General features: G+C 44.3%; 1 protein-coding gene across 1 annotated transcript in view; it reads left to right on the plus strand.

Moving 5' to 3' along the window:
* C1QH1orf141 (chromosome 1q C1orf141 homolog) overlaps positions 1 to 24,654 on the plus strand; it is a 436,963-nt gene that overhangs the window by 133,575 nt on the left and 278,734 nt on the right. The window contains exon 3 of the mRNA XM_069641945.1: positions 21,659 to 21,828. Coding sequence (XP_069498046.1) covers positions 21,659 to 21,828 — 170 coding nt within the window. The remainder of the gene's footprint in view (positions 1 to 21,658; positions 21,829 to 24,654) is intronic.

The following is a 24,654-nucleotide window of genomic DNA, read 5'->3' on the forward strand; positions in this document are numbered from 1 at the left end:
ATGCACCATGGAGATATAGCTATAATTTTGGGATTAGCGGGCTCCCCCTTCTGCATGAAATATTTGGTCTACTACCAGACAGAATAACCCCAGACGCCTCTGGGAAATCGAGTCAACGCTTCCTGCCCAAGTTGTTTCGTACAGCGTCCAATTCCGTCACCCGGTTTTTGCTGTGCGCTGAGCAGATATTTGGACTTTTTTCTGGGTAATTGAATTTTTGTTTGCAAAATAGCAGCCATACTAGTCATGCAAGTCAAAATGTATTAGCAATTCAATTTCCGAACATGATACTCACCTTAACCATAGTGCAGTGACCGCCGAACAATAATATTAATTTTATTTATATATATATATATATATATATATATATATATCACAACTGCAATGTAATTATTTCGGCCTATAGGAGGTAGTATAGTTCCCCTAATAGCTAACGCTGAAACAAGACTAGGTTGCTTGTGAGTGTCTATCCTCTCAGATACCTAACTGAGTACCCCATCTCTTCAATGTCAAATCAGGTGACAAAAATGTACCATACCATCCCAAGAAACACAAACCTTACCCACACTTCCAAAGACCAATTACCTACACTTGACACGCTTGTTACACCACTCCCAACAACCCATCCACAGTCGACAGTTGATTCTCATGGCACTGCCCGGTACATACAGGTGTGCCCCACCATAGTAACTGGATTTGCCCAGCATGCTATCTTTACTTCGGGCATCATAATCATTTCTAATAGTCCTTAATTTCATTAAAATACACTAGCATCATCTGATTGCAGACATTTTTACCCGTAAAACGATTACTAACATTGTTTTTTATCCCAGCCTTTACTTTGTTTAGAAGATGAGAGAAAATGCTCAAACTGCTTCATTGTTTTCTGATTCTCAGAGCCCTACCGGTTTGACCAGTTGGCACTTTGCCCATTAGGTATGTCCCTTTATCTCTCCAAAAAGTTATCTGGATCTGCTTGTGATAAGTATCACATGTTTTCCTAATGGAACAGTACACATATCAAAATATTTAAATTTGAGGTATAGATTCAGGCATGACCAGCTCTCTATGAAATGTACTCTAACTCCCTGTACTTCTTGAACATTTACTTACTATCAGTCCATATGTATGTTACAAGAAGCCTACTACAGAGGAAGGGGACCCACTTCTGGGTGTTTTACAGCGGATCAATTGAAGTTGAATGTTATATAGATTGGAAGGGCAGGGAGCTGCCAACAGAAAATGGGGGCAATAAAAGACAAATGATTAAACACCGCTCCAATAATTGCAAGATGTGCAGTTAAAGAGTCAGTTGTTTATTGCAGTGGAGATTTCAGGACAGTGATGACATTGAGGCTGGAGTCCAGGGGTCGCTGTTAAGACAGAAGGTAATAATTAAGGGCAATCTTGAAGTTGGTGGTTAAAGTGGCACTGACCTTGATAACGGGGGTGCAATGGTTAGGAGCAAATATAATGAAGCAGCGAAATCGAGAAAGCCTTGGAGCACTGATCCTAAGGGGAGAAAATTGGAAATGGCGGCAGCTGTAATGGAGGGAGTTAACCAGTTGTTCATGTGTAGAGAAGGTGAAGAAGAGAGTAGTCTTGCAAGGATAACTGCACAGCATATTTATGAGACATTCCATCCTTTGGGTGCGGGGTAGGAGTGCTTTCTTGTAGCACCAAAATTGTGTTGTCGTCCTTTTAATTTGACCATGAAGCTAGGAGCATGCATGGCTCATGACCATGCCTCCCCAGGCACTGCCTTGGCTTTACCCTTCTGTCCTTTTCTCCATGCTGATGAAACTGGAAGCTAATGGTTTACAGGTCTTTATCAAGCTCTTTATTGCCCTTGATTCTTTTTTTTCTCACACAGTGTTCCGTCTGCTTGTGCCGGGTCAAAGAGGGTTTCTTCTTGTACATGTGACTCATTTTGCACTTACCGACCCTCACTACACCTCCTTGGAATACCTCAGTCTGGACTGGTAAGCGTATCTTTACTGCAATGTTCTCTCTGTTCAGACACTCATTTGACCGCTTCATCAATGTGAGGTAGCGGTTTCTGGGAGTACCACTTGTGATTCTTACTGAATCCTAAGGCTCCGGGACTCCGGTTCAGGGGCCACATCTTCTAACGTTGGCATCCCTGGGTTGCCCTGATGGGGCGAAATATTCTACCTGCAGCAAACCCGAGGCTGTCTCAAAGAGGGATAAAACCAGTCACTCAACTGAATATCCCTTATTAGAGGCTAATACGTTGACCAACTTGGGGTTCCCACTTCATGGGATAAGCTCCAAAGTAAAGGATATGAATGGCTTGTTGTTCAGTACCACAGGGGTGCTATGTTTCTGTGACAGTCCCACTTCTCCTGTGGTTTACAGACTTTGGTCCCAGAGTGATATGCTGGTTGGAAAAGCCACATAGCCTTGCCTCAGACAACAACTCTGGGTCAACAGAAAACATGTGGACTACCTCTAGGCCTTGGTCCTCACCCCAGCACCTCAATGGGCAGGATCCCGTGTGCCTCCAGACTTCAAAATCAGAGTCCTACTAGCATGCTCGTTTTGTTGATGCTGCCAATGCTGCTTATGTTCTCAGGTTTGCAACATATGAGCTACTGGCTAGGGCTTCTTCTGGCCAGCTGGTGTCAGTAGAGCAAAGGACCCTTCCAGTGCCCCCTGTGGTCTGAAAGCCATCACCTGAAGAAATGTTCTTCGAATAATTTGGATGACTGGCTTGTCTGGACACCTTCACAATAGGTGTTCAGTTCATCCCGTCCGGCTTCTTCACTTACTTTTCAAACTCAGTCTTTTCGTGAACCTTCGAAATTAGAGGAGGAAGAGAAGCTCTATGCGGGGGTTGGGGAGAGAAATCATCTTACCCCTGTCTGTTGCCATTTCTTGCATTGAAGGCTGAGGGGTCTGCCGGTCTGTTTGGCTTTGCCACCTTGAAAGCCATTTAATTGGGGGGAAGCAACAGGATCTGAATTCCTGAGAAAGGGCTCCAGTGTAAGCCTTAAAAAGCAATGATAATCACTGAACTTCTAGGGTACTGGAGATGCAGGCCATGTCCAACATTTACCCGACCTTCCCTAAAAATCAAAGGACAATACATTTTTTGGAGCTTGGAAAGAAAGCTCCTGTATAATTCTGTTGGACTGAATGCCCCATAAGTATAGTGAAAAGGGGTCTATGGACTGGGAGTACCGTGCTCCCACAACACTCCCACAGATCCTGCTCCATACACTGATTTCACCGCTTTCACTCCCTCTCTCAAAGGGACCAAGAAAGGCATTGGGGTATGGTATATTACCAATTGGGCCTGCCCCTCCATAACCCTTCTTTCTCTGATTTTTGTCCCCTCTTCCTTCAAACATACTTCTGTTTAACTCCTTGCACCAAACCCTCTTACTGTTCTCCTAATCTATTGGCACTTAGGTGACATCCAGGCTAGGAAAGAAAGACTATTGCCCCAAACCCCCTTCCCCCAACTAACTGAGGCTCCCATTATCCCCATACTTTCGGAACCTTCACTAGTTGCTCTTCACAACCAATCTTTGCATGCATAGTGCAACTTCTATACGAAATGGAAATTCAAACCAGACTCTATTGATCCTTCCCTACCCAAAGTCAGGTACTTTCACCTAGCTCTCGCTCCATTCCACACCAGCCTTATTGAGCAAGCCATCTTGAACTTCAACTTGGCACTTGCCTCTCCCTTCAAGCACCATTATCCTGTTCACTCTATAACCACCTCTCAACTAGGACCCAGCCGTTCGTCACCTCTCTAATAAGCCATCTGGAGACGACCATCTGCAATGTTGGTGCTCTCCTGCTATTCTTGCCTCCTATAAGGAATCAATTGCTTCCCGACTGCCCTTGATTCACCAAATGTTCCTTTAAAGTAACCTCATCTCCTGTCTATGTTCCCATCCCTAACAACTCTCCTCTGCCCTGCAGATCATACCCCGTCTGTCGTGTGTGGTGACCACAGGGCAGAAAACCCAAGGTGACCAACACAGAAGATAAGGTATAGCACCTACCTGGAGCCTGCGGATAATGCGCACAGTGAATCAGGTTTCCGGTATGGTGTCTTCTGTCTTCCAGGCCTGCAGGGCCGTATGTAGAGTGTACTTTTGTGACCCAACTGCATGCGGACCATAAGAGTTCGAGCAATATCTTTCCCCGAAGGGAGAGAATCCAAGCAAACTGTTCAAAACGTAATCCCAAGAAGATACAGCAGCCCAGATCAAAAAGGCAAGGGAACAGTATCCTAATCACAATCCAAAGAATCCAATGGAACAGTCCAAGATCCAGAGTCCAATAGAAGTCCAAAAGAAAGGTGCGCCACGTGCACCCGTGGGCCACAATGTACCAGGAGGTAGCTTCGCCGTGAGAGGGTGGGGAGCCGTTGGCAATGCTGCAGGTGGCTCCATAGTGCTGGAGCCCCTGTTCACAGGTGGACGTGGCGAGCTGCAAGTCATTCCCCATTGTGTCTGACGGCAACCTCTGGCAAGTGAACACCTCCACCTGAGCAATCAGGATGCAGTGCACTAAAAACGTAGCCAGTGGATGAGGCCTAGGCACTTCTGGCACTGGCTTCCTATTACCCTTCCAATTAAACTGCAGAGAGCTCCGAACAAGAGGGATTCAATGACATCACATACTCTGTATTAATCTGCATTGTTCACCTGAATAGCAGCAGGAGGAGCATTGTACCAGGTTCCCGGCTGGCAAGGGAGCAACAGAGAATGGTTAAACACGGGATGAATGTGCCAGTGCGCTGGAACAGCCACCTGGTAAGGCATAGGATTGATGCACTAGAGGACCCTAAAGGGACCTGTGAAGCACGTGAGCAACTTGCAGCAGCCACGCAGTTGAAGGCATTTAGTGGCTACCCAAACTAAGGAGCCCACCCCGAATGGGGACACGTTTACGTGATGTTTGTCAGCGTGCCTCTTGTACGCATTCTTAGTGGCTAGGAGTTGTGTATGGACAGTGCCCTGTATCGCCTGCAAATCCCTTCTTCACGAGTAAAGAGGCTGGGGGTCAGACACTCCATGTCTGCCTGGATTCTGGTGAGGCCTCATGAAACTGGGGACACATCACATCCTTTTCTGTGCAAACCACTAGTTTTTCGTTCATGTTTACGTTCAGATGCTCTACTTGCAAAACCAAGTCCAGGAGTTTAGGAAAGGTATCCAGACTTGTGGTCATCCTTCAAGCTTTGGTAGAACAATGTTGCCCTTTTTTTCTGAGGGCCTCCTTATTGCAGCAATCATCTAATGAAAGACACAGCATAAGTCAACAGGTCTTTAGGCCCTTCTTTCAGATCAATGAGGTCGTGGTCGGTGACTTGTGTGCGATGCAGAGTATCAAAAAAACACGACATCTCAGCAGTCGGGGCCCAAAATTATAGAGCAGGGGGGTCATTTGCTTTCAGAGGGGGTTTGCCCAAGATGCGGTCCTGCTCCCCAGAAGAGACAAAACAAAAGCAGACTTGGCTGAGGCATTCGGAAACACCTAAAGCTGACACAAAAAATGCAGATGGCACTGTTTCAAGAAGGTACAAAAGAGACGGCTGTTAGGGAGATTTATCATTTTTATGCTTCATACCCTCTGCTAGTGAGACCCCCAGCACATTTTGCTGGACTTCTGGACCTTTTTCTTTCAATCCTAAATGAGTGGAGCCTTTTTCCACTCATTCATTCTTTTTTTTTAAACTTTATTTATTACTGGCATGTAAGCAGTGCAGGAAGAACATGGTTCATACACACGTACAGCATTTATGTATGTCATAGGTATATAATTAAGCTATTAGAGCAACATTTAGGGTATTGGGGGCAGGGGAGGGGAAGAGAGGGGACAGGATACTTAGGGTCATACTGGGGATGTTCCAGTTCGTGTAGGCTCTCTTGTCTTTCTCCGCCTCCAAGTATGTTCTGAGGGGAGACCATATGTCTTTTGGTCTTGAGGAAGACTGGACCCCTCGGATAGAAGTTCCTTTGCATTCTTGTGTGTTGAGTTCCCGTAACCAACCTTGATGTGTAGGGGGGTCTTTTGACTTCCATTTCTTGAGGATAATCCTTTTGGCTACTGCTCCCCCTACTGCGAACAGTCTGTGGGATTTGACTGATGCCTTCCCTATGTCTCCCAGTAGATATTTCAGCGGTGTGACCGTTATGTTTGTATTTAATATATTGTTCATAGTCTTCCCCACTACATTCCAGAATTGCATTATAGGTGGGCAGTCCCAGTACATGGGTATGGCTGTTGCGTTGAGGCTGCCACATTTGGGGCATGGTTGTGGTTTAGAGAGGTCACATTTGGAGATTTGTTTGGGTGTAATATGCAGCTGGTTCAGGATTTTGAATTGGATAAGTCTAAAGTTTGCGCATAGAGAAATATTCTTTGTATGTCCGCAATAGTTTGTCCATTGTTGTTCGTCTATTTGGATGTTCAGATCTTTTTCCCATTTGGTTTTACTGTTGTTCTTGGATGGCGTTTTGGACTTGAGTTATTCTGTAAAGCATCGAGACGTTGCCCACAAAACCATCTTCTGTGAGGATTTCGGTTACGAATTTGTGGGTTGGTGGAGCACTTGGGAACGTCGCCCACTTTTTGATGCAGGGAGCTTTTAACCTTTGGTAATGTAGTATAGTGGATTTTCCTGCTCTGTTTTGGATCTCTAATGCCTTGAGGAACCGTCCTTCTGGGAACAGGGCTGCAACCTTGGCTTGTTTTTCAGGGTCCCATAGTATTTGTATCGTTTGATCCATTGTGGGTTCAAGGCCTTGGTAGTGCCATAGAGGTAGGTGAGGCCAGTATGCTATTTCACATCCAACTCTTTTGAGGATCTGTGACCATGCCCGCACTGTCGATTCCATCGGGTCGGCTAGTATTTTTTTCTCTTGGTACCTTGGCAAATATCATGCTTAAGTTCCAGAGGGGACACTGCGAATTTCTCTGCCTGTATGTGAGCAAATTGTTCCGCATTGTTGGACCAGTATTTTGCAAAGTGAGCTTGTGCTGCATAGTAGTATAGCTGGAAGTCCGGAGCAGCCAGGCCGCCTGTGTCGTAATTTTCGCATAGTTTGGACCAGCTTAACCGAATCGTGTGGGGAGTTTTTGTAGTGTATCGAAAAAGTTCCTGCCAGGCCAGATCGGAATGCCGTTGAATAGGTATAACCGCTTTGGTACTACTAGCATTTTCAGTAGGGAGATGCGGCTATATAGTGACAAAGGCAGCTTGATCCATGCTTTGAGTTTGCATTCCAATTGTGTCAAGTATGAGGTATAGTTATTGGCAAGTAGGGTTTGTTTGTCGGGTGCCATTATAATGCCCAGATATCTTGCGGTGGTGGGGGACCTAAGTAATTCATTCATACTCGACGTCTGGGTAGTGGACTCAGTTAGCAGCATTATTTCTGACTTGGTTCGGTTGATTTTGTATCCGGAATACCTGGTGAAGTCGGCTGTCACGTAGGACTGGTGTAAGATGAATGTCGGGGCCTGATGTATAGCATCGTATCATCCGCATATAGGGAGATGAATTGTGGGGATCCCATTATGTGTATCCCCCTCCAGGCGTGATCTTGGCGTAGACTTGCAGCCATTCACTCAATAGTTAGTGCAAATATTAACAGAGAGAGAGTGGGCAGCCTTGCCTGATGCCTCTCTGTAATGTAAAGGTGGATGATAAAGTTTTGTTAGTGCGCACCCTGGCCATGGGGACGTGGTATAGTATGTTTATGGATCGTTGGAAGACGGCACCAAAACCCATTTTACCCAGGATTCCATACATGAATTTCCAGGAAATGGAGTCAAACGCTTTTTCTGCGTCAAGTGTAACTGCAACTGTCTGTGCACGGTGGTCTAGTTGGGATATGATGGCGAAGGAGGGTCTGAGGTTCAGGGCAGTGGAACGACCAGGAATGAACCCCGATTGGTCCGAGTGTACTAGTTTGGACATGTATGGGTTTAGCTTGTTGGTTATGGCCTTGACGAAGATTTTTGTGTCAACATTGATGAGGGATAGCGGTCTGTACGAGTAAGGAGAGTGCTCTGGCTTGTGTGGTTTTAGTAGAACTGTAATTATGGCTTCTCTCATTGTCGGAGAGAGTGTACTGATTTCCAACGACTCTTCCCACGCTTCTAGGAGTCGCGGGGCCAGTTCGTCTTCAAATATTTTGTAAAGGTCCGCTGGTAGGCCATCTGACCCTGGTGCTCTGCCCGCCTTGAGGTCTTTGATTGCTTGTAGTAGGTCTTCTAAGGTTAAAGGTAAGTCAATAGTAGCGCTTTCTTCTCAAGTGAGTTTGAGGAGTGGGAAGAAGTCCAAATATTCTTGAAGTTCTTCCGCTGATACTTGGTCCGCGTTCATGTACAGCTTACTATAGAAGTCTTGGAACACCTCATTTATCTTCAGGTGGTCTACGTGTGTTGAGCCCTGATCTTCTGTGATGCTGGTCATTTGTCTGTGTCCCTGTTCTGTCTTGATGAGGTTGGACAATAGCTTGCTGGATTTATTGCTCTCTCTGTATCTCCTGGCTCTTGCTGGTTGCGATGTGTACTACACCTCTTGTTCTGCTAATGTCATGAATTTAGCGTGAGCTTCTTGTAGTCCGGTTAGTGTTGCAGGTTTCGGATCGCTTGTGTATTCTGTCTCAGATTCATTGATGTGGTCTTCGGCTAGGGTTCGCTGTGTGCGTATGGTTTTCAGTGCTCCATGGACGTTGGAGATCAAATGCCCCCTTAGCCATGCTTTGAAGGATTCCCAGATTTCACTGAGCCTTGGTTCCAGTTGAAGAATTTGTGTATCTCGATCCGGAGCGATTAGTGGAGTGAGACGTCTCGTAGTAGGTCCGGGGGCATTCTCCATTGGTGGAATTCCTGACTGGGGCTTCCGATCTGGACTTCTATAATCACCAGTGAATGGTCCGAGATTGTTCTAGGAAGTATAGTGCATTCCTTTAGGCCATAGGTGCTGTTTGCTTAGCAGAGCCAATAGTCGATTCTAGTGCTTGACCCGTCGACATATGAGTGGAATGTGTAGTTTCTAGTATTGGGGTGTAGCTCTCTCCAGGCGTCCGCTAGTGGACATGGCCTGTTTGATGGTAAGTGCTGCGTTGGAGCTCGGACATTGTGTCGTGGATGTTCTGTCTAGTTGGGGGTCCAGTATAGTATTGAAATCTCTGCCCCATAACACTATTGAGTCTTCTGTTGGGGATATTGGGGTCACTATATGCTGGTAGAACTCGGGTGTGTCGACATGTGGGCCGTAGATGTTTATGATTATTAGTTCCTGGCCTTGTAGTAGACCCCATATTATTGCGAATCTTCTGTTTTGTATCTTGTTTGTTTTTTTTGCACCTGGAATCTAAATCTGCGGTGGATTAATGTCAGGACTCCCCGTGACTGTGATGAATAATTTGTGTGCTCTGTCTTTTGGAATTCTGTTCTTTGTATTCTACCTGTACTATGGAGTCTGTCTGCTCCACAGCTATTAAAGGCATCTGTGTTTTACTACTGCAGCACACAGCTTCGTATGGGCAGTGTTGCTGGGGACACTTAGGGTCCCCCTTTAAGATTCTTTTTTTATATCCTAGAGTAGCTACAGTTCTTAAGGATAGAGGGAGATGCCTAGTATCTCTCCCAAAACTGAGATTGGTACACACCACCTTCAGTGGAGTGCCAAAGTAATACTTCGTATCCTCCTTCTCTCTACTCCTGTGACTATTTAGTCACATAGACAATCTCCTAGTTATGGCTAGTGGCAGTGAACATTCTCTACCAGGTATTGTGTAATTATTATACCGCAGGCTATGTCCATAGTGTTGGTTGTGCACAATGGGGGCACCCAAGTACCAACCTGGGGCCTCCCTTCTTTTTTCACCATTACTAGCATTGTTGTTCTTTGTTAGCCCTTCTTCTACCATTCTGGTAGGGGGAGGTCAGTCAGTGTGTGTATTTTGCCTTCGGCAGGAACCCTTGAGTATCCCGGCAGAGGCTCCAGACAGTCTGGGCAGGCAGGAAGCTGGGGAAGAGTCTTCCACCACCCTGTCCTTTGTCTGCCAGAGTGCCTGAATAGGACCAGCTCCCACAGGGGGTCTGGCTGTCCTGATTGGACAGCCAAATGCACCTTTCTGTAAAATGCTGAGAGAAATTGCAGAGGAGTGAGCGCTGGAACTATATAAAAGGTGAGGCTTCTGGAGTGAAAAGCAAGTCGACCACTGGAAGCTGAAGTAACCAAAGAAGAAGACAACCAGAGATGCCTGCAGACCCTTTGCAAAATCGTGAAGCAACCACTGCTGTCCTGACCCTGTTTTGTATGCAACAGCAGAGCTCCGAAGAGGACGACTTCTTCCCTTTTGGCTGGTGTGAACAACCAGTCCCAAGACGAACTTTGACTTGAGCCAACTCCCGAGGTCCTAGGAGTTTCTACAGCTGCAGAACATGTGAGAAACCTGAAGGTGTGTTATCCGCTAGTCCCTGGGGATCTGTCATGCAGGTGCCCAGGACACAGCCATCGCCATTGGATCCAGTTTCTGGGGGTGGACTAGTGCGGGAGGATCACCATGATGTTTTTTTTTCGGGGAGTGGAAGTGGGACACCGAAGGGTAAGATGCGGTATCCCCTTCCTTATGACACTTTTTCACCATCCTGCCCTGTAGGATACTTGGAAACTCTACCACTCCCCTGCTCCTTTCCAACACAAACACTTTCTCAGACCATGAGCGACGACGGACTAATAGAAGAGCTGTTTACCTGACATGTCCCAACACAAGTGTTAGGCAGAGTCAGGCAATTTGTCGACAATTACACACATCTGACTGGCCTTTCCCTTCCCTGCTGGGATAAAAGGCAGAGCTCAAGAGCACACTTGGAGCAAGGCCTAATGCACGAGGAAGCAGCTATTCCAGGATGGCAGTTCAAACGGAGGAGAACGGTGGTGAGACCTGAAAGGATGTGGAGGAGGGAGTTGCCTTTGCCCTTTGCAACCCAGACTCACAAAGCCTCCGACAAAAGAAGCATGAGACTGGAAATCGAAGCTGGCGAATGGTGTGATGCATGTCAGCGGTGCAGGGCACCCTCCTGCACTGAAGACGCAGTTGCCATTGTGGTACCGTCCTTGACTCCAGTGGCAAAAGAAACGCAGAGTTCAGCACAGCCCGTGAGTCGGATGAACTTGATAGTGGGTCGGACTGTTAGACTCAAGGTTGCTGTGGCAACATTAAGAATTTTAAGAGACATTTTTTTGAGCGAACTTGGTACCAGAGATAGAGTGGTACGCTGCCATGTGGGCACGCAATCGAAGTTCTCTGTCTGGTACCCCTCTCCTGAACAAGGGAAGTATTGAAAGGGAAAAGAGTGAAACTACAAGCACCAAGAGGCCATAGAGAGCCTGATGTAAGGTGTCAAGTTGGATATACAAAGGTCAAGCCAAATCCCTTGTACAATCGAAAGCCCTTGACACGTTGTAGAAATTGTGAACTGAGGAAATTGGGAGAACGCTGTACGAATTGTGATATTGTGAAAGCATGCACTTGCCATCGAATTAGAGAGTGACCCAGCAAAACGTGATCGCCCATCGGAAGCCTCTGTTTCAATTGGCAAGTGTTCTGAGAAGCTAACGCTGAAAGAAGTATCAGAGCACGGCTGAGGGGGATCATAGGGTGAAGAGTAACCACCCGACATGAAGGTTAGCAGAAGGAACTGTTTTTGTTTTGTTGGTTTTGGAATATGGGGCCCTCTCTGAGGAAAGACTTTTCGTGACAAGAGACTTGGACACAGAAGACCCTGATCAAGAGAAAAGGAGCTACAAGCTTGTTCCAGAAGTCCAGGAGTGTGCTGTGCTCAAGAGTCCCGCCTTGTTCCATGCTAAAAACTTCTAGAAGGGAGACCCCGGCCATAACCTACAGAGTTATCATTTGTTGAACACTTCTTTCTTTTCTTGTGAAACATTACCTCACACTATCACACTATTTTGTACCAAAGCGGTAAGGATTGGCAATAGTTTTTTTTTTTTTTTAGTATAGGCCCTTTTTATTTGACTAGACTCCACTAGGACTGTATTAGTATTATTTGATGGTCGTAGCTTGATCCCATCTCATATTTAGGTTTAGATTAGGCGTTTTTCGCATCCATTTTACAGTTTTATAGACACCCTCGAACTGTGATCACTTGTGTCTGTCTTGCTTTGATACCATGTCTTCCTTACAAAGCCCAATACCAGGACACCTGCTGCCCATTTCGAGTGCATCATCATGGAAAAGCTGAATCCGTCCAAATCTTTGCTAAACCTGTAAGGACAATCCAGAGATATGATCCAACTCGCCCAGACCCCATCACCAGAGTGCGGGACTGCAGGAAGCGAAGAAAATTGACTGGATGATCTGTGTCCTTTGTTGGTGCTGCAGAAAAGGTGCCAAAACCAGAATGAACCAAGAAGTTGCCGACAGTCATGCAACAGGTCTTCCCTCGAGACTGCTGCTAAGAGATCCCGTCCATTGTCCTGTCTTCAGTCATCAGACCAAGGAATCCGGAGGTCGGGTGCAGAGCTGCAACATCGCGGAGCATCCATCATTACCATTTTCTTCTAACTTAAGGTACTGTGGGGAAAAAGGAATTGCTTACCTGAGTCCAAGAAGTTACTCCAGACCGTTGGAATGCACCTGGAGGTGTTCAGGTTCACTCCCCTCTTACCTCCGACCCAAGCTGCTGCTTGTGTCCCTTCATTGAGTCTTTGTACAGCTCTCCCTTGTTATTTGTTAACTTGCTGCTTCTATAACACTAGACTGGAAGAAATCCTCAGGAACTCTGTATTCTGCTAATTGTCAAGACGTTGAGCCCTCTCCGAACTGCCTTTAGCTAGGATTGCGTTTTTTAAAATTTAAAAAAAAAAAATTATTAATAATTTATCATTTTCAATCCATCAAATACAAGCAGTGTACAACAGTGTTGACAAAATATAATACAAGTAAAAAACAAAGAAAGGGTAACGTAAGTAATGCAATCCAATGAGAGATCTTACAAAAGCAGAATGTGGCAACCAAATCAAAACATCCCACATTGCTGTAATAATACAGAATATCCCAACCCCCCTTTACACACTTGTACCTGAACACAACAATACACAATACACAATACAAAAGACAGGACAAACAAAATGAGAAAACACTAGGTGCCAAAAGGGACGAGGGTGACCCACACCAGCAGATCATTAAACATACACACATTATAAAATTCCATAACAGCAACATTTTAAAGGATTGCGTTTTTGCACTTCAAAGACTTGCTGTGAGAAGAAACCCTCTCTAGAACCAGGCTAATGTTACACTAACTAACCATTTTCCTCCCTTAAAGTGACTTTACTATGTGTTTGCAGAGTAAATATATTACCGCATGAACTGTTAGAAACCGAAGGTGCGCGTAATAACCGATAATACGATAACATTGTCTTGTCCCTTTCTAACATTGCTACAAATGTAAACGGGAACAAAGAGATAAGTGATAGTGTCCTTTTGAAGTGTATTCTCAAGTATTCCAAAGTGTTCTAGTGTAAACGTCTAAAGTATTTAAAGTAATTCTGGTGTGTATATAATAAATATATAATTTTATATAAACTAAGGTTCAGTGTACTTCCCTACAGCTCACATCTTCCTCTTAAGATCAGCCTGACTGCTCTGCTACTCAACCAAGCTACTGAGTTAGTACAGACTGATACTAAGAGTTGTAGATCTACAAACCACTGGGATAGCCTACTAAAGTCTTACTACCAGTAGGACTTTAGGGCAACTCCCCTAACACTGGGCTACTCCATAATACCGTTTGGGTGCTACCACCTGGAAATGGGCCATTTTGCAATATTGCCATATTACAGGTGCTGTCGTATGGAATTGCAGCCCTTGCCTTGTAGGCGCTTCCACTGGAACAGGGGGTTCTGGAACAGAAGCATTCTCTGGCAGAGGATTAACCTGTGCCCTATGGGCATCCATCTGCTCCATTAGTTCCACCTGTGTCCACGGGTAAGTAAGGACCTGAAGAAGAGAAGTAGCCGGGTCTGCCTCTGCCTCCATGATGGTTTGTCCAGCTGGGTGCTTATGAACGTGGGCTCCACAAACTGTTCTGTGGTGGACATGGGGCAGAAAACCCAAGAGGACAAACACAGAAGATAAGGAATAGTGCTTACCTGGAGCCTGCCTATCTAGAGGACAGCAGACCAGATTTCTGGTAGGTTATCTTCTGTCTTCCAGGCCTGCATGGCTGTAGGCAGAGGCTAGATCTTTGACCCAACAGCACGGACAGTAAGTGAGTCCGAGCAATACCTTTCCCGGGAAGGGAGAGAATCCAAGCAAACTGTCCAGAACACAATCCCAAAAAATCCAGCCGTCAAGGTCAAAACAGCAAGGGAACAGTATCCAAATAACAATCCAAAGCAATCCAGTGTAGCAGTCAAAGATCCAAAGTCCAAGAGCAATCCGAAAGATAGGCATTAAAGCACAGGTAACGGGAACTCTGTTGTGGAGCAAGGAAACTTAATAAGGCCACCTACATGTAGGAGCCAGTTAAAGATGGCCACCTGGAAAGTTAACTGAGGCAGAGACAGAAAGGGGACTCACTCAAGATGGCCAACATGCTGTGTTACGAGCAGGGACTGCTGCAAAATGCAGTCCCCTGCATTGCTGTATCCTCCAATGTCCCAAGAGATGTCTCGCAAGCCTCCAGGAGCATGGAGTAAGAGAAGCTGTGGGTCGAGAGAAGAGGAGCCACTGATACTAGGTAGGTGAAGTACAGTCGGGTGAATGTCAGAACCCCTGCAGGATGCAGGTGCTCCCCATGCATCCATGCCCCGCGGGGTACCAGGAGCCGGCAGCGCTTAGACATTTCTGGGATGGACCGGCAATGCTGCAGCTGGCTCTGTGGCGCTGGAACACCTGTACTCAGGTGGGTGGCAAGGCCCCCACTTCATGCCCGACACCCTCCCATTCCCTTTCCTGCTCCTTCTCATCTAATACCACTTACTGCTCCTTAAATATCTTCAAATCAGATAACGTTTGGCCGCCCTCCTCCCTACGACCACTTGCCTGTGTTCCCTCCTTTCTACAATTCAACTACCTGAATTCGGGTGGCATGCATACTCAGGGCTACTACCTATTCATGTGCTCTTGTGGACTCATTTGCCTCGCAGACAATCAAGCACCCAGCAACCCTAATCTTCTCCTACCTCCCTTCTCACTTTAACCTCTCTTGCATCTGGGATCTTCCCCGTTTGCTACAAAATAGCTACTGTCCTTCCCGTTTTCCAAAATCCCTCTGCTGACACTAATAACTGCTAACTGTTGAGCAGTCTCTCTCCTCTACAAAATCATTCAATGTAGAGTATTTCCACCATCAACAATCTCTACATCGCCCTCACATCTGATTTTGCAGCAAGAACCTCCACAAAAATTGCTAGAGGATCTCTGTTTCACGGAGAAAGTTTCTGCTCCGTGGTGCTAGTTTGGGCAAGAAACTGGTTCTGAGGGGCTGGAAAACACAGATTGCACCTATTGTGGAGGACTGGATTGAGGGGGATGTCTGGGCTTGCAACCATGGAGAGGGTGATTTATAGGCGGCAAGGGAAATTGAGATTACATGAAAAGATTTGGGATGACTTTCTGAGCTTGTACTAGTTCTTTGATGGTTATTTATATATTGTATTCTGCGTATGCTGAACTGCATTGTTTTAATTGTATTAATTGATTTGCTTGTATATCTTTGTGTAAATCTTATAAATAAATAATTAAAAAAATAAATAAAAAATAATTGCACCCAGTCACATCCCAACCACCCTTACTACTGCCCACCACTAAATACTCTGCTAAATTATTTTTCTCTTTGATCTCTCTGCTGCGTTCAGCACTGTCAATAACCCTGCACTGGTACTTACTGTTAGAGAGAATTCTCTGTTTAGGCTGAATTTCCTAACCTAGTGAGTCCCCCAGCAGCTTTGCTGGATTTTTGGGGTTTATTTTTTTCTCCTGCCAAGAGTGAGACTTTTACCCTCACTCTTGGGCATGATTTGAGTGTTTCTCTTTGAATCTAGAGGTGTTTAATGGGCTATGGGGTCTTTTACTCCGTAGGGCTTCATGTGTTTTTGTGATGTGTGTTACACAGCACCCTCAGTGCAGTGATACAGGGGTGTCATAGTGACCCCCCAGTATAGACTCCATACCCTGGGACTGACTACTGTCTCCCAGGGCATGTAAAGTCACCATTGACTTTACTAGTCTTAAATTCTGAACAGAACCAGTACAAACCATCATATTGTGGACGTACTGGCTGGGGCAATTCAATTGCCCCGGGGTCTATTAGTCGAGGGGGCACGTCTCCGCCCCCCCTGATCGAGTTTTGGCTGGTGGCAGTGGATACTACTTTTTATATTCAACCGCAAATATTTTCCTATGGGATTTCCCATTGTTTTAGGCTACTACCTTTATTTAATTATTTATGGTAGCCTCGAACATACCGCCGGTTTACTTAATTAATATTAATTCTCTGGTTGGTATTTTTTGCCAAAACTTGATTCAAAAATGGCGTTTGTGTTCTCTTCTGTGACTCCAACCCAAGTCGAGCCCTTTGTTCCACTTTTTGGCGGGCTTCTCCACAGAAGCCCTCCAAAGTGGTGCCACTCTTTCTGGGGTACTTAAGAGGGGTGGAGGGGAATTTAGGCACCCTGGACTGAGTTGCCTAGGCAACTCAAGTCACAATCCATCCTGATTGGCCCAAGTGGTGAGCTGGCCGGCTCACCACTTAGCATGTTTGAGTGACAGCTAGGCTGAGAGAATGGGGGTTTTCTGTATAAAAGCAGGGCTTTGGCGACTGGAACTTCAGAAGTCGCCACAGGACCTAAGAATCCGACGAGGGAGAAGCTGAGCCGACCTGCCACGACACCACCACTGGTGGAGCCCTGCTGGATCGTTTCACCACTTTTCCAAACGACAGAGGAGATCTCCCGCCGGAGAGTCTTCTTCCTTTGACTGGTGGGGATAACCAGTTTCACCGTCTTTTCGCCTTCCCGACGTACCTCGTGGTCGCCTTGCCTGTGCCAAGCACCCCGGCAACCGGGATACCACGTTTTACCACGACCGCGAAACAAAGGTACCACCTTCCAACCTTTCAGAACTAAGGTCATCACCTGGTTACTCAACAATTAACCTACCATGATTGAATGCATACCTCCTGCTTGATTGTATTTTGCACCATGCCAGCATATTACTGTCTATGCACGAATTGCTATATTACTGTCTATGCACGAATTGCTATCCTGTCTTGTATACCTTTGCTTCATCACTGTATAATTGTACCCTACCTTGCCTGTAACTCGAAGATTAAGCGCCCATATACCTTTGGGTCAGGTGCGCTATACAAATTAATAAACAAACAAACAAACAAACCTTTAACCGGAAAACTCTGCGGCTGGTTTCTTCCCTGGTAGTGCAACGACCTTCATCTTTCCTCCAAGTCGAGATCTTCTCTTCCCCTGGACGACGACGCAACTTGCACCCACTGCCAGGCACAACTGCCACCGCTGGAGGATCTTTCCCACTTAAGGTACCATGTCCCGCCTGGCTTCCCTTGTTACCGACTGTACGGGGTAGATTTAGCCCCCGGCTTTCGAACCTGGGTTAGCCTGGGACACCCTGGCTAAACTTTCCTAAGCCTCTCTAAACTCTTTTTGAACCCTCTGCAAGACTTTCTAAGCCTAGTGTAACTGTGTGATCTTGGGTGCATTTGTGCTCTGCTCTCTCTAAGAGTGGGCCCAGCCTTTGGCTCACCAGTGACTTTTGCTCTTCTGCCTTGCTAACAGTGTTCCTGAACCTTAGATTGGTGTACCTTTCCATATTCTGTCTTTTTCCCTCCCTTTCTCACAAACTTATTGGAGTGCCATCTAGTTAAGCGCTCACCTCTGTATGAAAATAAGTGGTGTTTTACTGTGACTTATCTGATAAGGAAAAAGGGGTCTATATATTACAATAGTAACTGTGTTTAGAATATTTTAAAATAAGAGTGCTGGAGTGTTTCAACCCATGTGTTTTTAAATAAATAATTATATACTTTGATACCAAAGTTCTGGTCAGTGTTTGCTTGTATTATTGTAGCTGAGTGCCTATTGTGTATACTTTGCATACTGCCTAACTCTCTTGAGGGAAGTCTGACTGCTCAGCCACAGCTACCAGGTAAACCTAGGTGGTACAAACTGCTACCAAGTGGGTTTACTGCCAACACCTGTAGTCTTAAATCTTTTGCAGTGTTCCCTAAGGGAACTGCACAGGTTTCTGCCTAACACTTACTCTTGCTTGTATTGATATCTGTGTTATTCTGCCTCAGACTGGATTGCCTCCTACCTATCAGACCGGTCCTTCTCCATCTCATAGAACGCTGGCACCTCTGATAAGAGCATCCCTATTCCAATGGGTGGCCTGCAAGTATCTGGACTTGGACCATTTCTTGTTACACTTTACACCACCTCTCCTCGTAGATTAATATCTCACTTTGGCTTTTCCTACTAATTGTTTGGGTTTGCACCTGAATATTTTTCTAGTTTCCCTCTTTTACACCTGATCTATCCTCCATCAACTGCTACTGGATGGAATTTCAGTTCCCTCTGCATCGTTCCTTTCAAAGCTGAAGTCATCTGCCTCCTAACTCCCAACAACACTTCCCACTCCCCTTCCAGCTGTCCTTTTTCTCCAATCTCCTAACCCCCAGTCCCAAGGCTTGCAACCCTAGGGTTCATTTTGGCAGAAAATGAAATCTCCAAATAATTAATTCTCTACTTATGCAGGAACCAGTTCAAACCTAAGCATTTGCAAGATTAAAACCTTTTAACTGCCATGGGTTTCCCCCCACAGTGCCAAGGCCTTTTTGGTGATTTCAGTATTTCACCATGCAAAGCCTTCTAACATTTTCTCCTTCATTAACCCCTTAAGTGCCAAGGACGAGCTATCTCGTCCTTGGCACTGGGGAGGTAATCCCAAGGACGAGATACCTCGCCCATGGCACTTATTTTCCACTCTTGACCTCAACCTTCTTGAATACTGCTCTTGCCTCTTCCTATATCATCTTCTCTACTCTTGTATCCACTTCAGTATCATTCTCAGTCCTACAGTTCACACCTCCATACTCTTCCTACCTCTGCACTCCGCTTTCACATGAGCTGGCTTCCTATCCAACACCAATCCCTCTTCAAATTCCATCACCTTGTATTTAAATCCATTTATGGACTGCCACCCTCCTTGCCTGGCCAGCGTTATCTCCCTTTACCCCCCATTTACGCTGGGAGGATAGCTCAGGGGCAATGCATTTGTCTTGGAAGCAAGACAATGCATAGGAACACAGGTTTGAATCCCAGTCTCGTGCTTAGAAACCATCCCAGGTATTAAGCGCATTATAAAAGAACAATTATAATCTGCCACATAATGCGATTTCAACCCCCACTTACTTTGACAATTCTCACCCGCATTGCTTCCTGCTTCCACTCCATCACCCTCTTTACACCCCACTACTGGAATACACTACCCCAGGAGTCAAAAACACAGCTTCTCTTCTGACTTGCAAGCCTTCTATCCAGGATACGGTCACCAGATACCACAGTAGAGTCATCTCTCAACTCCAGAATCCACTCCCACCTTCAGTGGACTCAAATACAAATAATGGTATACAATAGTATTTATTATTTCTTTATGAGTATATGTTGTCACTGGGATCTTTGTATTCCATCTCATTTCACAATCTTCTCAATTATTAGTTTTACCGTTTTGTGAAGCTCCCAGCAAAGGGATTGTTCCTCTCACTGTTGTCCTCACTTACACCGCTTCTGATTGAAGCACTCGAGTTGTTGTTGAATAAAATAAATACATACAATAAAATACTATGTCTGACTACACACAGTTTCATATTAACATAATAGATGCCCATATCCCTAATATTGCATTACTTCCACCAGCTGTAATGCATTTAACTCAACTATGTTGGACGTTGTACTGAAAGTTTAATCAGAAATGCAGTCAGCAATGAATTCTAAACCGACAAAGATGGATGCATTGAAAATAACGAGAAAGAGTTAAGGATATATGTACACATAATTATTGTATCTTAAAAATATGAGATTTAACCGAAGTATACATAGATAAACACTGATCCTCTTCCCCAGAAGATAGGTCATATGCCCTCAAAATGGCCAAATTACATTGAACTTTCTCCTAGTGTCTTGCACCCGTTTCATGAACCATGGAGCTGAGTGCTTGCAAATTAAGAATGGGAATAAGAGTCAAAGCTCAGGAGAAAAAGAAGGAATACGAGATGATAGATAGAACAAGTAAAACAACTGAAGGAAGCACAGTCAAGAGCAAAGTGTAGTCTCCACTGGAAAATATATATACACTTTTAAAAAGGCAAGACAGTAAAAACAAATACGCAGGATATGCAGAAGAACTGCAATGTAAAAATTCACTAAAATTTCACTTTCAAGAAATTCGTACATCATGTGGTTATAAGTCCAACACTAAATGGTGCAGAGAAAGAGAAACTGTCCCTTTTTCAAATTGAATTGCCAACAAAGAAACAATCTTAAAAGAACCTTAGGTAAAACACCGTTCTAGTTCATCTAAAAGAAAACAAATGCAAATCAACGTAATAACAGATGCAAAAGATGGTATATACCCACTGACATCATCTGGTTACCTGCGAAATAGTAAACACAAAGGATTAACTATCGCTGCTAAGACAGTGATAGAAGTTGCTTCAATGATATTTTATTATTCCTCTTATACGCAGTGCCAAAGAAAATTACTCTGAAATGGGGGCCCTCATTGCAAGTTGGGTGGTGCGGGTTAAATGCAGCGGTATTAGAGTATACTGCTACATTACCGCACTGCTCAACTATAGGTTTGGTTCGATGAGCTGAAGGTAAATCCACCAGCTTAACTCCAAATTCTGCTCAAAATTCCTTCCCCATTGAGTCCTGTGGACTCAAAGAAAATGGGGATTTACACCGCCACTGCCACTTGTGATCTGGCTGTACTACCACCGGACTAAGTGGCGGTAACAGCGATACAGCTTGGTTGTATCTGGGCAGATTTACCTTGTGATTATAGGTGGGCCAGACTACCAACCAGCTAAATTCACTCAATTTGATTTCAAAATTCTCACTGAATCGTAAATCACTTGTTAGCCCATCACTTTCTAGAGAAGGACTTTAGGGGGCTGCTGAGAAGGACTTTGCATGGAAGTTTTAAAGTGAAGTGGTGCTTTGGAATGGTCCTTGTTTGTTGGGATACTTTCAAATTGTAATATATGTTGTGTTCAATGCGTTCCTCCTGGAAATGGTGGTAGCCAACTTTCTTTTGTGGTCATAGCAACCTTCTTTTATCTTTCAAACATTCAGGTGTATCCTTCTTAACTGGATTTCTTGCACAAGTCAGCTATGATAGTTAAAGCATTATATCAAATGCGTTCTGTCTTTTTGAGCTACATGTTAGATTGTTTGCTCCTACCTATCAACAAAACTTTTCCAGATGCTCTTGGGTGATGTTTGATATTCATATGAACTTTGGTGTGGACAGAACCTATAACCATCTCAAAACTTCTTGACTTTTAATATTTGCACTTCTTTCTACAGGAGAAATATCTCGGGAACATACAACTGAGAAATAATTTGAACACTCCACTGACCTATGACTTTGATCTGGACAGCAATCAGCCCAGTATATCCAGAACACAACTTTCAAAGACAAAATCTCTTTTCGAGACTGTACACTATGGGCAGAATGTTTCAACCATGGACACCAGGTGACTGAATTTAAAATGTTTTTAGAAAATATATGTAAATCATGAAATGCATATAGAAATATTCTATATGTATCTTATACAATGCCCAGTAACTAGTAGTTAAAGGAAGATTGCATTTTCAATGGAAAATAAACCATATATTTGCATGTGTAAATCTAAAAACAGAAATGAGGAGGCTGGGACAGTAAGATGGAGACTGAAGAGAAGTGGTTAGAAGGAGTGAGATGGGGAGTGAAGTGGTGAACAGGGAGGATGTTGTGAGGAGGAACAGCAAATAGTGTGACGTGACTGGAGAGGACACGAGAGGAGGAGGGGAAGAAGAGGAATGGTTTTGGAGCTGACATTGGAGTGAGGGGGAACCCTCACGGAGAGAATAGTGAGTAGCGAATGGCAGTGGAGAAGAAAAGGAGAACTGGTTCTGTTCAAGAAGGTGTTCATGGTGAAGGCTAGAGGAGAGTGAAAAGAGAGTACACGCCCTAGGTTTGAGGGGTGTGAGTAGAGCAGGTGTGGATGTACGAGCATGTGGCTAAGCATTGAGAGGCAGTAGAAATGATGAGAAGAGTTGAAGAAACCTTCCCCTTTGGCACAAGACCTTTACAACCTGTTGAGGAGGTGACCAGAGATAGGGTTTTGGGGACTACAGGCAAGGAGGGGTGATGAAGAGATCTTGACCAAGTTTGTAAAGAGACTTATCTATATAGCATCCTGGAGGAATCTTTGGGGCTTATTCTGACATCTCCCTAGCCTTACCTTCGCTGCTATCCTAGCCTCCCATTGCAGGCCCACACTGGCCTAGAGCCCCAGGCAAGATATCTCCCCAGGAGTCGATGGGAAGAAGCAGAAGACCTGAATCTCCAGGGGGAACAGCCAAGAAAGAGGTGTGACACATTGCAACCCCATAGCGTGAATGACTCATATCCACTGGCGAAGGCATCCCTAGAGTTAGGATTATAAAATGCAGAAACTTCCTTAAAGCCAGAAACTTTTTTGTTTCCATAGACTTTGTTGTTTATACCCCATGGCGAAGATGGACCATTGGCTGGTTCTATTTTCCAAAACACTTCTGAATTGAAGGAAGGCAGGGGAGATGGAACCCCGAGACATGTTGAGAAGTCAGCCTGGGATTTAGTATAGTGCCTAGAGGGACCACCCTTTTGAATTCCAGAACTGGTGAATTTAACTTTTCCGCATCAAAATGTCCTGGATTTATATCCTAGTAGCTTTTGGAGCATATTGTATGAGGTGGAATCCCTGGTACTTATGGCTGGGGCGTACCATATTTGGAAAAAGGTGAAAAACAGATTGTGCTTAAGTATCTAGGCCTTGCTGTTTTACTTGCAATGTTTCTAATGACATGCTATGTTTGAATGACGTGCAGTGTTTGTAATGAGTTTTGGTATCTTCAATATATATCATGAATTGCATGGAATCGACATTTTAATTGTGTAGCATGCATATTGTGTGTTTTCACATTTTGATATTTTATGTAGTGTGAAAGGTTAATTTAACCATATGCACTTAAATAAAAATAAAAAATAATATATATATATATATATATATATATGTATATAGTTTGTGTTTGTGGGGAAATTCAAAGTTCGCTGTTTGATTTAGCAGGTTGCTATGTAGAACTATACTACCACAACTTACATGTATTTGATTTTGCTTGTCCTGCTTATACCGTTTTAATTCCTTCTTCTACTGTTCTGAAGTGTTTACTAGATTTTATTTTTGGTTTCTCTGGGGGCACAGTTTTCTCCTAAAATATCACACTGACTTTTCAATCCCATGGACATTAAACATTTTGTCACCCATCAGGCACAACCTAGGTCTATGGGTGCCATTTTTGGCACAATAAAAATAAAGTCCGTCACCTTTGCTGGGAGAGCGGGGAGGAGTTACCTCATTGACACTTTCTCCTACCTGTAATATAAAACCCACACTAACTAATCTTTCTTTATGGTCAGTGTCCTGATGTGCACTTATTAAAAGAACACAATGAAAGTGCAGTAATTACAGTTTCAGAAATTTTTCAGTACATGGAATGGAATTAAAGGTGGCTTTTAAACATTGCTTGGCTTTAGGCAAGCAAGCTGTTACTATTAGTTTAAGGTTAACAAATTATGTCAATTTTCAGTGAAATAAGCAGGGATGGTTCTAGGTATTGTCAGGTGCTGTGTGCTAAGGACATTCAGAATGTCCTATGTTGCATATGTATTGCCATCACAGAAAATTATCTTACAGTGAGTGACCTAATTCTTTGATAATAGAGGCAACACATCAGTCATATTGCATGCAAGATGCAATCTGTAAACCAAGGAACACAACTTTTTGAAGAGCATTTATAAATGGCCACTGACATATACATGAAACAAAATACCATTAATACGCCTGTTTGTATAGTATAAACCATGCATGACAACATATCTATTCCATTGAAGAGATGTTTGTCCAGTCATGGTTTAACTTTGCATTATGGGACCTGTAGTCCTGGTTTTCCCCATTTTATAAATCCAGGACAACAAGTCCCAGAATGTAAATTTAAAACCAGGACTGAACTAGCCTCCCCCCTAATAGAATGGATAATGTTGGCATGTATGGTACATCGTGAACTGAATAACTTCTAGGCTCTTCTAATTTTGGCCGATAAACCACAGTGAGATAAAATCATGTGTCCAGGATCAAACCCCTTGTGGGTAAACTGGCATTTGAGACCAGTATGTGTAACTTGGGCACTTAAGCACATATCTTCTCATGTCTGATCGGTGGAAAAATATGATTATGACTGGCTTTTAAGAATACTCTGTTTTATAGAGATTAATCAAA

The sequence above is a fragment of the Ambystoma mexicanum genome, chromosome 1q (assembly GCF_040938575.1).
Source record: "Ambystoma mexicanum isolate Mex_15411 chromosome 1q, UKY_AmexF1_1, whole genome shotgun sequence".
NCBI lineage: Eukaryota > Metazoa > Chordata > Amphibia > Caudata > Ambystomatidae > Ambystoma > Ambystoma mexicanum.